The 15,938-nt window shown below is 41.6% G+C and overlaps 1 protein-coding gene and 1 pseudogene across 1 annotated transcript in view; both read right to left on the bottom strand.

Annotated features, from left to right (window-relative positions):
* Window positions 1-3,074: 3,074 nt before the first annotated feature.
* LOC125438036 lies at window positions 3,075-4,424 on the bottom strand (annotated as a pseudogene).
* Window positions 3,419-15,938, bottom strand: part of HDAC4 (histone deacetylase 4) — a 152,946-nt gene continuing 140,426 nt past the window's right edge. Inside the window, exons 23-26 of the mRNA XM_048506175.1 lie at window positions 15,049-15,182; window positions 14,287-14,371; window positions 10,285-10,429; window positions 3,419-8,302 (exon numbers count right to left, since the gene is read on the bottom strand). Coding sequence (XP_048362132.1) covers window positions 8,263-8,302; window positions 10,285-10,429; window positions 14,287-14,371; window positions 15,049-15,182 — 404 coding nt within the window. The 3' untranslated portion in view covers window positions 3,419-8,262. The remainder of the gene's footprint in view (window positions 8,303-10,284; window positions 10,430-14,286; window positions 14,372-15,048; window positions 15,183-15,938) is intronic.

The raw sequence follows: 15,938 nt of genomic DNA, 5'->3' as shown, positions 1-15,938 counted from the left end.
TTCCGAAGATGGATGCCAAGCCTTCAGCTGCATTTTGGGAAGTTCTGTTAAGAGCTGGGCTCCAAAGGCTCCCTGAAGAGATCTGTAGGGCCTTTGCCTCAGCATCAACGTATACTTGCTGGTGGTGTGTAGGTCTGGAGGACCTGGGTGTGCAGCTGAACCATGCAAGAGCAGGCTAAGCAACATCCAGTGTGAACTTGTGAGATGTGGAGGAAGATGAAGATGCTGGAACTGAAGTTCAATCCAGGCAACACTGAGGTGCTGTTGGTCAACGGAGAAGCTGCTTGGGGACTGTAAAACTAGTTTGTCCTGGAGAGATTGTGGGTACACACACACCACACGAGCAGGTTCGTACCATGGTGAGGCCTAGATATGACGTGTTATGTCGAATGGCAATGTGAACTATAACACCCGTTGGTGCCTAAATATTGTCCTGAAACACTAAGTGTTTCAGTGTCTCTTGTTCCTGGAAACTCTCCTTGAATCCATGCAGAATGCAAAACCTACAATATTTGTTTATAAATATTTGGTGTTAATAAATATGATGTGCAAAGTCTGCAGAATGAGTGGCATAAGGGTGTGTTCAGTGTATTTAATATTTTTTGGAGAAAGTCAGTATTCATAATAATTTTGTATCAGAGTAATGATTTTTGAGGATGCTTACATACTTTTCTCGTCTCCTGGAGGCTAACTGATGGCCAACAAAAATTGATGCTCTGCGCCCTTAATGTTGCTAAAAGATCTATACTGCAGCACTGGAGAGATAAATGCCCTTCTCCCATAACCTGATGGATTGAGAATCTTACAACCTTAGCAACATTTGAAAGTCTGGCATATAGACAACAATTTCAAATGGACGTATTTTTAGATATTTGGAACTCTTTTACAGATGCTTATATGTAGACTAGCCGCCACTGTTGTTATAACTTCTATTTCTTCTAGGTTAGAATATATTAATTAATTAAAAACAAAATAAAGTGGGAGAGTTCTATCTCTTTCAGTTTTTTAAAAACATATTTTAACTTTATTTAATGAATTCAGGTTGTTGAGTGCTTTTATGCCCTTGTCTTGTTTTTATGACTTTTAAACGTATTCATAATTTTTTATTCTGGCGGACCAACCCAAAGACTAGTCCTCAAAGGCCTGCCTGCATAGCCCTGCCCTCGTACCTTACCAAGACGGACTATCAGTAAAGCAAATAAATAAAAATGAGGAAATGTGGTGTAAGCAGGAGGCAAGCTAGAACAAACAGGATCTTTGCAGTATCACTCTCCTCCAGCCTACAGTTGTAAACACTGTTGCTTTTAGCAAAGTACCCTCTGAGATCTTGTTGTTGTTGTCACAGTCAAAGGTAGAGAGAGGTTGCCCCTTCAACTACTGTTCATTTTTTATCTGCCATCAAGATACATCTGACTTATGGCAACCCCATAGGGCTTTCAAGGCAAGAGACATTTGAAGGCGATTTGCCATTGTCTGCCTTTGCCTGGGCTGAGAGAGTTCTGAAAGAACCATGACTGCCCAAATGTCACCCAGCAGAAATGTAGGAGTAAGGAAACAAACCTGGTTTACTAGATAACAGTCCACCACTCGAGGAGTCGAGGATCAAATCTGGTTAGAGTTCACCACTCTCAACCCCTGCACTATGTTGGCTCTTAACATGTATCAGAGGTTTAACAGTAAACGTTTAATATAATTTGAAGCAGCAACATGGAAGTCTGTGACTGTCATTAAGGAATGTAGAGTTTCCATTTAAATCCATACACTTCTCCTTCAGGGATAGGATGGCAATCTCAGCTGTGCCTTGAGAAGATGGTGATCTGACCTAACAAGAGATGAAACTCCAGCCACCAATCAGATTAATGGCAATTTTCAGTAGAGAAAAAGTCCAGGTATTTCCTTTTTCATGTGTTGGGTCCATCCCAACTTCAGACAGATCCATGGTTGTCATGATGGACGTGAAGTCCTCAGCTTGATCTGACAAGGCAGTCTCATCGTGTGTGTAAATCCCAATGGACAATCATTCTTAGAGTCCTCAAAACCAACTTGCAGAAATGAGGTTCAGTGTGTCTTTATGAACTTCTACTTAACAGACTAACCAGAAATTTTAGGCGTTTTACCTAGGATCTTCTGCATTCGACAGATGTGTCTCTTGTCACAGTGTCACTCTGGGCCAAACTTCTTGTTATGTCTAACATAGGATCATGTAGTAACATGGCAGTTTCAAGTTCCCTGCAGCAATTCAATTTAGAAACACTGGAGGTGCTGCTAGATTGCATTCAGGAGAGGCTCTTGATCGGTCCCAAGCACTACACGAATCCTAAAAACTGTAAGGAAACCACCCAATACTCACACATACATATCAAATCTCCAAAATAATATTAACTCGCCAGAGGGAACACACGAGCCTCTTTCCTAAGTTAGACCCAAAACACAGCATCATCATCAGATTCTGCCAAAATCAGATTTGGGATGATCTTCAGAGCCAAGAGAAGTTCTAGAGCAGTGGAGCCTGCTGCATTCCCATGGGCACCTAATTACCTAGATAGTCATTTTACTTCAGTTGTTTCCTCCTTGTTGCTGGTTCAGGATTTTTGGATGAAATCTAAGATGGAGCTTGTCTGCCTCTTGGCATCATGGCCCTGGGACAGAAGGTGTCCTTGAGGGAACAGAATTTACTTTTTGAACATATTTGAAGATTATGGACTCTTTCTTCCTCATCTCTCTCTCTCTCTCTCTCTCTCTGTGTGTGTGTGTGTGTGTGTGTGTGTGTGTGTGTAACAACTGTGCGAAGTGTGAAGCTGTAATCCAATGCCGCATAATATTTCACCTAAACCAGTAGACTATCAGAGGTGCAGGTTCAGCTGACTTGACTGGATGCTCCATGCAGAGCAAATTAATGTACATAGGTAACATGTCAAGAAGAAGGCTAAGTGAGAATCTCTTCCCCTGACATTTAGCATATAATCATATAAGCATCCCCTTCAACTTCACTGGAGTGATACAGCTCAGGTATCATGAGAACCAGGTACTGGAAACAACAGGTTGGATCCAATAGAATGGCTTTCCATCAATAGAATTGTCCCATCTCTCCCTCTCCATCTCACTGATGCCTAAAGTGCTTCCCAAAGTCTGTTCTTTGGGAACAGGGAGCCCCAAGGATAGTATGTGAGGTGTGAATTTGAAGCAGCAGAAGGTATTTGGCAAAAATCCCCTTGCTTCTTTCTGAAGAAATCTATTGCTGGATCAAACTCAATACTTTGATCTTTACAGAGATGTTCCTGCAAAAAATTCCCACTCTAGAGTTCTGAAGGAAGCACAGAAAGTATTAAGTAATTTTCTGGTAGAGGAATACAACAGTGAGCCAAACGACAATGAAAAAGAACACAACACATAGGGAAATGAGCAATAGAGATCGTACTTTTTTCTTTTCACTTTTTCTTTTTTATTTACACCACAAGAATAACAAGTTGTCATAATGTGGTACAAAATACTGGACTTCTATTAAAGTTGAAATTGAAGTTGGTATTATCAGAGAAAGACACCATTGGCCAGTAAAAAACGAATGAAAACAAAACAACAAAAACAAGGAAGTGAGAAAGCTAAGAAACAAAACTTTCAACTCCACCAAGTAAAGGAAAAAGGTCATCAGTAAATTTAAGTACAAAGAATATGCTAGCATCACTTAAAGGGTTCATACAGTTAAGAATGAAACCGTCTAAATTACAGAATAAACTGGTAGCTGCTACCAATGGTGACAACATACTGAGCATGTATAGGTATAAAGCAGACTATAATAGAGTTACGACTTTTGGTACTACATATCTGTAATAAGCTCTTGGGTGAATAGTTTTTCAACCCATATATATATAGCGCCTCCAACGTAGAGCACCAGAAGTGTTAAATTCATTCATTCATACATTCATTCACTCTCTCTCTCAAATCCTTTTTAATCAATATCAAAGACAAGGTGAAGTTGGGAGGACCCCACGCTCAACTATCACTATGAAGAAACTTCATTTCCTGCTGATAGAAAGTTGTGTTTGAAACCACAGTGTTTGTACAGTACGTCACCGCTTGAAACTGAAACCTATGCATACCTCATTCCAAGAAATTAAAAACACGTTAACACAGCTGTGCTGAAGAGTTTGCTCTTCAAGTCCTTTGTCATGATCATCTGAGAATACAAAAAAGGTTGGCATAGGGTTGTGCCGGCTTTATCCCTTTCATGCCTAAAGGAAAAAAAGAAAAATGCCTGCCCCTCTTACCCTTTAAAAAAAAAAAGTCACAGGCAGTTTACTCGGGTGTTCTGCGTAGTTTCTCCTGGAACATTATTTCTACATAAATACAATAAACTCTATTATTGGTTTGTCACAAGTGCTAGATATTTTTTCTCTCTCTTAAAATGACAAATGTTTAAGTAGTCTTTTTAAATTTTACAATAAAAAGCACAGGTCCTTAATAAGTTCAGTAAGACAAACTGCCTTCCCCTCCATGCTCTTCACTGTTAATCAATCTATATCATAGGTGTCAAACTCATGGCCTCCAGATGTTATGGATTACAGTTCCCATGTAGTCCATAACATCTGTAGTCCATAACATCTGAGGGCCGCGAGTTTGACACCTGTGATCTATATGACACAAAACATTTCGACCTTTCTTACTCCCGTTAATGCCATCAGAGGGGAATTCTTTTTTTCTCCAAAGCTGCCAAGTGTGGCGTGCAAAATCTGTATACAATATAAAGACATGCCAACCTAATAGACCATGCAACTTCAAGGTGTAGGAAACTTAAAAAAATATATTCATATATATTTTATATATATTTATATATATCAATGCCCATAAAACGTGGGCCCAAAAAGTTTACAAAAGGAAGAATGGAATGAGTACGTGACTAATAAAAAGGAATGTCTGTGTATAGAAAGTAAAACAAAACCAAGTACTTGATTATTAGTACTGTGTGTAGTACAACCTAGGAGTCCCTTCTGGGTCACATAGCTTTACGACATTCCTTTGTTTTCTTAGTTGCTACAGAAGAAAATTTATAATATGCCACCCAAGCATTTTGGAAGCTGGATTAGTGAAAACATCCACTAGTATCGTGCTGGTGGAACTGAGTTACCTCATATTTGTATATAAAAACGTGGGAATAAAAGGTACAGTACCTAAATCAGCTTGGACACAGAGCTCACAAGCATTCCCACCAGGTCCATGTTACGTAAACTCGTAGGAAAGAAAATCAAGGCTACAGTGGTACCTCCTCATATCCCGTGAGGCCAATGTTCCCTGTCCACTGCACATAAACTGCAGAGGGAAACCCAGACCCCATCTCTGTGGGGGATCATACAACTATAATTTGAACACATGCAAGAATTTGGGGCTGTGGAATGGACAGTGATGTAGCAGTGTGCTTGAACGAAACAGATGAAAAATCTTAAAAGCAGCTACTGGAAAAGCTTGGAAGCTGTTACTGACACATCCAGACCATTGTCTCAACATCACTAAGCGGCTCTTGTGATGCAAAAAGTACATATTTTGACAACATGCTGTTGGAATTAAAACATACTTTAGGCTGAAATGATTATGGATGCATTACAGTTACCAACGGCGTTAAAGGGGTAGATCAACAAAACATGAAATCGGGTGATTCCACAACAAAAAAAAATATTTTCAGATCACAGCAGCAAGGCAGTCATTTTACAAAATATATATGATTTTTATCTTTACTGTCAAACTATACTCTCAGAGTATGCTCCTGGCAGTTTTAATGCCAAAAAAATAGTCATCAATTTAAGTGTACTGGGATTAGTTTAGAACTCAAATATTGTAGTGTACGCTTTAAAAATAATATCTCAGTGTTAAAACTCTATCCTGTGTGCACTCAGTTTTGTTTTGTGTTTTCATTCTCACAACTCTGCTCTCCATGGAATGAATCCCCCCCCCCCCGAGAACAACAAACAACGACAACACAAAAATCCACAAAGTGGCCCTGTCAGTTAAAACACAAATTAAAAGGGGGGGGGGGAGAGTTGCCAAAAATAATACCAGATATTCTGAAGAGGAGTGACACTGCTTGAAAAAGAATACACAATTTCAGCTTCCCCCAGCTACCTGGTTTCACTACAAAAAATTAGTTACTTATTCTAGGGGGGCATCCCGCCCCCCCACACATGGCAAAAGGAAGGAGGGGCTGGCCAGGACCAACACTTCCTTAGCCTGCATGTATCATTATTATAACGATTAACTATGAAATAGTCTTTCCAGAGAACCTTAGTTCAGGAAAAGTTCGGAGCATTTACATTAGTGTTAATTGCACCGACGAGCGTCTGGCAGACCTTCCATATGGATCCTTAAGTTATTAATGCCTTTAATAAATCTTGCCACACCCTATAGAATATATGATACATCACTCTTTGTAATACTAACATGTCTTAAGGTAAGAAAACTCCACATTTTCTTTAGACAGCATAGCAAGTATGGCTGAAAAAGTGGGGAAATACACAGTGTTTTCTGATATAACAAAGAGCTTAGAATCCTTCCTTTCATGGAAACAGGGCTTTTCTGAAAGTGAAGCCCCACAATCCTCAACCACTCCACGTTGATCGTGAAAGCTGTTGAAAGTAGAAAAGTCCAAAAGCAAACGCTCCCCCTACACCAACGTGCAACAAAAGATGGCACAGGCTCAGACAATGTTTGGAAACAGCTGTCGAGTAGAAAGCAAAAATGAAATGTCGTGAGAAAGCTAATGTAAAAAATAAAGCAAACAACACATTCATCGCAAACTAATTTCGTCACAACAGGATCAAAGTTCAAAGCCTTAAATTAAAAATCAATGTTTAGGGTAGTTGCCCAGTGGCTAAAATGTTGGCATTCTGAAAACATTCCAAACAACAGTCTGAAAATGGTCACGTTTCAAAGTAGATTCCTTTTCGAAAAAAACCCTTACATTCCAGTCCACAAATAAGTCTTCTGCAAGGGACCTTCCAATGGCTACCATTGTAATCTGCATTTATTGATATACTTTCTTATAAATGCATTATAAATACTTAATCAAAATTTGTAAGAGTCATATTTTCTAAGCTTGGAATACATCTGGAATATACATTATAGATATACATTTATACATCTATAGCTAAAATATTAAGCAATATTCTCATGCTAACTTGCTTTTAATGAAAAGCATTCTCGTCGTTTTTAAACTGCAGTTGAGTCTGTCGCATGCTTTTACAACCAAATTGATAGTTAAAATGGTTATACATAACGGGTAGGAGAAAACACTGGAGGTTTTTATTCTTTTTCCGTTTTTTAAAAAAAAAAACTGTTAAATTTTAGAACCCCAACAGTATTTGCCACTTTACTGGCAACTACCTTAATATCATTTTAAACAACAATAAATCAAAAATAAAAATAAAAATCCAAGCTTGTTTTGTTGACGCTCCAGCCTCTGCTTGCTTAAGTAATCATGCTAACATAAATCCAAGAACCTGGCTTGCTGATTGCAGTTCTTCGCCTACCCTGCTAGAGGAACTGCTGTGGAGTTCTTTTTTTTTTAAGGCATTGTTCCTCAAAACATCCAAAAACAACAACAACAGTTGCCCCGAATCAACCCAAACTTTATTTAAAGGCACAACAAACTCTTCAGGTGGCTTTGGAGATATTAAAGCCGATCCCCTTTCTGGGATATTTCCCTAGGTCAATTTTCTTCTTTGCCACATACAAAAATCTTAAGTTCTCTTTTCACCCTTCATATAAAAAAAAAAAAACACCCCTCCTCATATCGTTTGGGTTTTGAAGAGAGTGTCTGAATCACAGATAGGCAAAAGCCACAAAATTAAAAACAAAAATTAAAAACTTCCAATATGGGTTGAGTGGTCTGAAACAGAGGGTAATCAAATTGTAAGCACCAGTTTCAAAAGAAAGTTGTCATGTCTGTGTGAAACTTCTTTGTTTCCTTAGAAAAAGCTGGCAATTCTGCCAAATACTTCACTGATTTCTTGCCTCTTATGGCTCCCCTTTAGGAATGAGAAAGAATGCTCAGTGCACGTGTCTTTAATATTTCTGCTCTTCACCTGCATTTTTTTTCCTTTTCTACAAGCATATTCTGTACAGACATGGAGAACTTTTGCTTTCTTTCATGCATGGCTGCTTTTCCGTAGTCTGGAAGTAAACCATGACCGGATGCAGGAGTAACAAGGGACTGCTTCCTTGCAGAGCCCCAAGACAAGACGAACAAACAGGAGAACTCCGCCCAGAAGATGAGTGCTACAGGGGAGGATCCTGCTCCATGGGTTCCTCATCTGGCCTGTAAACAGAAAAAGGAGGCGACTGGGCAGAGCAGAAGCAACCAGCAAGAATGTCACAAAAATGCTTTCCGGGTTTCATTTCCTTGGCTTGAATATTGGCTTCAGCAGATCAGAAAGAGCCTGGCTTCAAAATGGAACAAGTCTCAGGCCCCCTCTGCACATGCAGAATAATGCACTTTCAATCCACTTTCAATGCACTTTGAAGATGGAGTTTACTGTGCGGAATAGCAAAATCCTTTTGCAACTGTGAAAGTGGACTGAAAGTGCATTGTGCTTCGTGCGTGGAAAGGGCCTCAGAGTTGCTGTGCTCTTCCCCCACTCTGGTAGATCTAAGTCAGAGAAGAATTCTCGCTCCCTTGGAAGCCCCTCTTCACTCCTCTCAAACTTGTCTGCCTGGCTGCTGGGGAGCGACAGGATGGGGCCAGCAGGCAGCTGAGAAGAAACATGTGCTGCCTCTGGCCATCCACAAGAGAGGAGCAGTTCTCAGCGGGTGCACCTGAGGTCTCCCAATCAACCTTGCAACAATTTTTTTTTCCTACTTAGCTGGGTGGAGGGGAGCTCACCCATCATTATGCAAAGGAAGTCAACTGAGTTGGCCAGACCCAATCAACTGCAAGCAGAATGAATTTGGGTGCCTTCACCCTTTCTCACTGCAGCCCCATGTGCTCCCCAAAAGCCACTTTTGGAGGAAGTCTAGAGTGGGATGCATGGCACCACAGGGGCTGCAGCGAGTAGGGGAGATGGCAGAGGTCAGACCCCGCTCTGCGCAAGCAGTTGTGCTGTTCGTGGGAGAGCTTGTGTAGGGGTGAGGAGAAGAGTTTGGATTTATACTTCACATTTCTCAACTGGAAGGAATCTCAAAGCCGCTTACAAACTCCTTCCCTTCCCCTCCCCACAGCAGACTCCTTCTGAGGTAGGTGGGGCTGAGTGAGTTCTGAGAGAACTGTGACTAGCCCAAGAGAACTGTGACTAAGCTACACAGGCTTCATTTGTAGAAGCGGGGCAAAAAACCTGGTTCTCAAGATTAGAGTCCACTGCTCTTAATCACTACACCCCGCTGGCTCTCAGAGAAGAGATGATTTCTGCCGATTCCCTTCTTGCTGCAGGCCCTCCCACTGTATCCCACATCTCTCTGACCATCAGTCAGGCCTGACTTTTCAGGGGCATAAAGAATTAAGATGAAAACAGAGAGGTGGCATAGATCCCTTCATTCATGACTGACAGGATGAAAAATTTCTACTACCTGTCAGTCCCCATTATATACCTTACAATTACACAAGACCATCTGGAAAAACGTTTTGGTTCTCAGAATCAAATTAAGCCATCAACTGAATCAGTCTCATTTCAGGACTTCCCCTTCCCTCCCTAGATTCATCATTATTATGCTACAGAAAATACTCAGCTTTGAAAAAAAACAAATGTGACTCTTCTGTGCTTTGACTTAAGTAGGCCACAGAAAGAAAAGTATCAAGATGTCAAAAGGGATTTTCTGGGTGTTGACCTTGGCAAAGTTAGGATTTGCTCTGTCCTGAGGATAGCCTAATTAGCCACACTTTGCATTCTTTAAGAAGTCTTCAGGCAAAGATTTCACAACTTTCACTGCCCTGTTATTCATTATTCATTTAAAGTTAATGTGGCTGCAGTCTAAGTAGGCCCACTGTTGCTTGAGGATGTAAGTACTATTAGGTAGGCCTTTTCAGTATTCAGTATTTTAAAGCTGAAAGACTATTATGATTTCACTTCCTTTATTAGACCACAATCATGCTTCTCCATAAATTGAGCTTATAAGGTATCTACCGCCCTGGATTTTCTCTTCTGGAGCATCTGTGTATTGCTTCCATTTTTCTTCAAACTAGAGCACTAATCCACCTGAGGGCTAATTAGTTACAAGTGGTTTAGCAGAACTGTTTCCCACTTCCTGTTCAAAATATCACGGTCTGACTTGAAGAGGGAGAGAAGGAAAGAGAAAAAGAGAACTCACTTTTTGTCAGGGGGTGGCTTGACTCCCACAGACAACGATGCCATGGCTGTTACGGTTTCTGCTTCTTCATTCTCAGACTTTTGCGCCTCTATCAAAGAGTAGCCAACTGTCGAGGAATAGCGCTGGAGTGAATGCCAGTACTTACCTAAAAGAAAAATACAAATGGGTGTGCCGTCGCTGCATTCACTGCTTATTCTGGTGTAGTTAACAATCTAAAGACGGATTTCACATGGGTCAAAACCAGTGGTGTGAAAAGGGTGTAAAAGGGTTTAAAACGGTGCAAAAGGGTTTACACTGTTTTCACACCGCTGTTTTTTGCTCCATTCGGAATCTGCCTAAGTTACAAGCCTGACAGCGCCATCCTATGCAGGTCAGGTAAGAATCTACCTCAGTGAGGCCCCTTCTGCACATGTAGAATAATGCACTTTCAATCTGCTTTCACAATTGTTTGCAAGTGGATTTTGCTATTCCACTTGCTTTTTTGCAAGTGGATTTTGCTATTCCAAAGTGCATTGGAAGTGGATTGAAAGTCCGTTATTCTGCATGTGCAGAAGGGGCCTGAGGCTTACTCCCAGGAAACAGTCATTTGGAGTGCACTGTCAGTCAAGCGATAAAATCAATCAACTAGACAACCAAGGCTGCCAACTCCAGGTTGGGAAATTCCTGGAGATTTGGGGGCGGAGCCTGTGAATGGACCTCAGTGAAGTTAAATGCCATGCAGTCTATCCTTTAAAGCAGCCATTTTTTTCCAGGGGGCATAATCTATGGAAATCAACGGTAATTCCAGGAGATCTCCAGGCCACACCTGGAGGTTGGCAATGCCACAATCTCATTTTTCTGGCAGGGACCGAGCTAATTATTTAGCGGACCAGACCATTATTGCCAGAAAGAACTGCTCAGCAGCTCTTACAACAGCCAGTTCGGAGGAAGGAGGAAATACAACACCTACAGGTATGTTTAGAAGAAAGACACCAAAGACAACACTTTGCAAGTGCAAAGTGCAGAAACATTTATTGTAGATACGCTTTTATAGGTTTTAGCTAATTCATGATGGTTTTAGCTAATTCATGATGGTTTTATGACTGTATTTTATTATATGCTGTACACCGCCCGGAGCCCTTTGGGGATGGGGTGGTATAAAAGCCTAAAGTATAAATAAATAAATAAAAATAAATAAGTCAGACCTCATTTCACCAGATGCATGAAGTATTCCTCTAGTATACAAGTACGCTCATAACTAAAAGCTGTGGATGATGGCAGAAGTGAGCTTCCCCATCCCCTTGGGGTTGCCAATCTCCAGGGGGTGGCTGGAGATCTTCTGGAATCACAGCTGATCTCCAGACAACAGAGATCAGTACCCCTGGAGAAAATGGCAGCTTTGTATGGATTCATATCTCTACTGAGCAACCTTTCCTCTTCAAATTCTGCCTTTCCCAGGCTCCACCACCAAATTTCCTGGTATTTCCCAAGCCAGAGCCAGCAACCCTATGTTCCCCTCACTAGCATCCACTCCTGATCCCAGAAACGTCTATTCCCAGGATTGAAGGATGGGCATGAAATAATGGACCTTTGGTGGCAGTGGGGAGGGGAAGGGGTGAAGTTTTTCCCTTCTGCCTCTTGCGTGAGGGAATCCTTATGCAGACCTTGCTGGTGTCAAGATCAAGCTGAAATTTCCTTATCAGTATAGCCATCACCTGTTCTAAGATCAACAGGATTAAAAATGAAATTTAAAGCAAGTGGCTGATGAGTACCGTATATACTCGAATATGTCGACTTTTTCAGCACATTTTTTGTGCTGAAAAAGCCCCCCTCAACTTATACTCGAGTCTTGCAGAAGCCGGTTGCCTCAGTAGTCAGCTTCTGCAAGGCTTTGACAGCCTCCTCGCTTCCAACCATGGCAGCGAGAGGGGGGGGGGGCTTTGAAGGGCGCCTCGCTACCCCTGCCATGGTGGGAAGCGAGGCAGCCGGCTTCTGCGAGGCTTTCAAAGGCACCTCGCTTTTCCTGCCATGGCAGCTAGAGCGAGGAGACTTTGAAAGCCCCCTTCCCGCCATGGCAGGGGTAGCGAGGCGCCCTTCAAAGCCTCCCCTCTCTTGCTGCCATGCCGGGAAGCAAGGCGCCTTTCACCGGTGCAGGGTGCAGTGATCCCCTTCCCACCTCCATGCCTTAGCTGGAGGTGGGGAGGGGAAGCGGGCCAGGCTACACCCTGTGTCGGGCTCAGATCCAGCCTAGATCCGAGCCTGGCACAGGGTGCAGAGATCCCCTGCCCACCTCCATTGGAGACCCCGTGGGGCCTCAGATGGAAGTGGGCAGGGGAATCTGGCCAGGCTGCACCCTGCGCTGGGCTCGGATCCAGCCTGGATCCAAGCCCAGCGCAGGCTGCAGAGATCCCTTGTCCACCTCCATCGGAGACCCCACGGGGCCTCGGATGGAGGTGGGCAGGGGAAGCCGGCTGCTGCATTTCCCATCCTAGAATTATACTCAAGTCAATAAGTTTCCCCAGTTTTGGGGGGGCAAAATTAGGTGCCTCGATTTATATTCGGGTCGACCTATACTCGAGTATATATGGGTAACTAGCCAATTTGTCTGTTTTAAAAAAAGATTTACCATGTGCCAAACTCACAGTGAAACTTAATAATCCATATCACACACCTTGTCAGCTGCCAGCACTTCACTTTTTAAGAACGGATGTTACACTTACATGGGTTCAGATGCAACATTTCAGTTCTATAGTCACCTGAGTGCTTCTGTATTCTGAACTAAAACTTCTGGGCCGTTCCAGTGTAACCCCGTTAAAATGTGCACTTTGATTCAGATGTGGAACATGGTTAACAACCCCCAGGTGGGACCTGCAGATCTCCTGGAGTTACAATTGATCTCCAGTCTAAAGAGATCAGTTTTCCTAGAGGAAATGGCTGCTTTGGAGCATAGACGTTATGGCAGGATACCTTCCTAAAGTCCTGCCTGAGGCTCTACTTCCAAATCTCTGGGAATTTCCCAACCCAAAGTCAGCAACCTTAATGGGGAGGGATCCAAGGCTTCTCCAAACTGGGTGAGTTTGCATAGATGATTTTTAGTGCCTTCCCCCTATATATTTGGCCATTGACTGTAAATAAAATCTTCTTCTTCTTCTAGTGCCTTCTCCCAGGAATTTTTTGAGAAGGGTCCAGGAGCATTCTTGAACACTATAACAAGTGGCAAAGGCAGGTTTAAACTGCAATATAGCAGGAAGGTGGAATTGGCCAAACTCTTGCACAAACTTTTGCTGTTATAGGAATTTGCAATGCTTGTACAAAGATCTGTATGTGTGTGATGGGGGGACGACGCCAACAACAAACAGGATTTTAATATGGGTTACTTGCAGGACGCTGATTTTATATTGTTTACTATACTGCACTGAACGCTGCTTTTAATGGGGTTTTTAATATTTACCGGTATGTTTTTGGAGTTTATATTGTTTTTATAATTTGTAATTGGTTCAATGCTCCATCTGTTTTGTTGTGTGTGTTGTGTTGTACACCAACCAGAGCCCTTTGGGGGAAGGACGGTATATAAATCTGATAATAAATAAATAAATTTCATTCATTTTTCTGAGTGCAACTCCCTCACCTGCTACCCATTTTGACCTGGAGAGTTTTTTAACCTTTAGTAGTGGATTTTCAGGTGTGCAGAGGATTGTTGGGAGAAGGAAATAAAGCCAGGTTCCATCTGAAGATGCTTGGGTCCAACCCTATCTGTTACCTTGCCATAACTTCTCTTGGTTCATTTTGGGTTCTTGAGGGTTTCTGTATTCTCTTAAGGCTCATTTCCCCCACTCCTCATATTTCTGACAAAACAATTTATGCAATTCCTTTGTCTTGACGTACTTTTACTAATATAGTCTGTGTGCCATTTTCAAGTGATTCATCATTTCACATGTAAACTGTAGAAACTATGTTACAAAATGTCACGTTTAAAAATAATTTAATCCAGAAATTAAATGGGGAATGGCAAAAAACACTCACTCTGTATTTCAATGACCTTTTCAATAGAATTCAGTGCATTGGCATTTGCTCTTTGTTGTAATACCTTTTCAGGGAGAGGATCAAGCTGAAAAAGTAAAACCCAATGTAAGTCACAGTAATAATATTTTTTTTAAAAAAGTTTAAATGTTTTTTAATTTTTTAAATGTTAATAGTCGCCTTATTTCAACAATTAGTGTAACTTTTCATTCACACATACATATATACCCAATTCTCACTTAAATGTGGTAGTTGTTACTCTTCTCAAGGCTATGCCAATCAACCATCTCTCTTTCCCATGTCCACTGATCACATGTGGTAGAAAACAGTGAGAGCCCACTGAATAAAAAATGGACACTAAATAAATTGTGCTCCTAGGTCCTTCCGCGCATGCAAAATAATGCACATTCAATGCACTTTGAAGCTGGAATTTACTGTGCGGAATTGCAAAATCCACTTGCAATTGTGAAAGGGGTTTGAAAGTGCATTATTCTGCATGTGCTGAAGGGCCCCTAAAGATTTTGCACAGATGTTGTTTACCTAGTGTAAGACAAATAATTCTGGGCAGGTTTTTTCGGGGGGGGGGGATCTGTGAGGACTAGTCTGCACTGTGAGCTATAACAATATTTTCTTTAGATGGAGCAGCATCTCGAATTTTCTGAAGTTGGCGGAGCTTGAAAAAAAGTTAAGTGACTGTGGGGGACTGTGTGCCACTGCGAATGTGTAGAAACAAATAATCAAGGCTACCCTTCCTCTTCTTTATACCTCATTTCCTAAAAGAGCAGAAACGCATGCTTCAGATGCATCACAAATGGCTGTCAGGTCATGACCTCCTTCAAGGGCAAGAACAATCCGTCCTCCAGCAAGCTCCATCAGCTGTTGTGTAAGGTAACCGAAGCCTGTAAAACACAGAAGCAAGAGCTCAGGAAAAGGACAAATTTAGTAGCAGAATTAAGTGCTTCTAAACAGTAAAAAAAGAAAAGTAGTACATTTATTTCTGCAGAATATTTGGGAGAAGATAATACTTAGGATATTCTGCTTTAACGTTCTGTGTTAATGAGCTGGACCCAAAGATTCCCTTCCACCAAGTTGTACTCCAATGTTGAAATATATCCTGTATCAAAGGAAGTTTTTCTTAGATTACCTTTATTTGTACCCTGCTTTTTCACCCAAAGGAAAGCGAAAGCGGCTTACAACATTGTTCTACATTCTACCATTTTATCTTCACAACAGTAATCCTGTGAGGTAGCTTAGACCAGTGGTGGCAAACCTTTGGCACTCCAGATGTTATGAACTACAATTCCCATCAGCACCTGCCAGCATGGCCAATTGGCCATGCTGGAAGGAGCTGATGGGAATTGTAGTCCATAACATCTGGAGTGCCAAAGGTTCGCCACCACGGGCTTAGGCTGAGTGTCTGACTGACCCAACAAAGCTTTCATCTCAGAGCTGGAATGTGAAACTGATTCCCTCAGATTCCTGCCTGATACTTCAACCTCTGCACCACAGTCTCTCTATTATTATTTTGGTAAACTGCTGCAAGCTCTACATGAGCAAATGTACAGACATTTAAGCAATTAAATCCACACAGAAACCTGAATTCAGTACACAACTTGAATGTTGATTCTATTGTATTGTATTATGCTGCCTTTCAG

The sequence above is a fragment of the Sphaerodactylus townsendi genome, linkage group LG01 (assembly GCF_021028975.2).
Source record: "Sphaerodactylus townsendi isolate TG3544 linkage group LG01, MPM_Stown_v2.3, whole genome shotgun sequence".
Lineage (NCBI taxonomy): Eukaryota > Metazoa > Chordata > Lepidosauria > Squamata > Sphaerodactylidae > Sphaerodactylus > Sphaerodactylus townsendi.
Note: the sequence above shows the minus strand (reverse complement) of the source record. Positions and strands in the feature narration are given on the sequence as shown.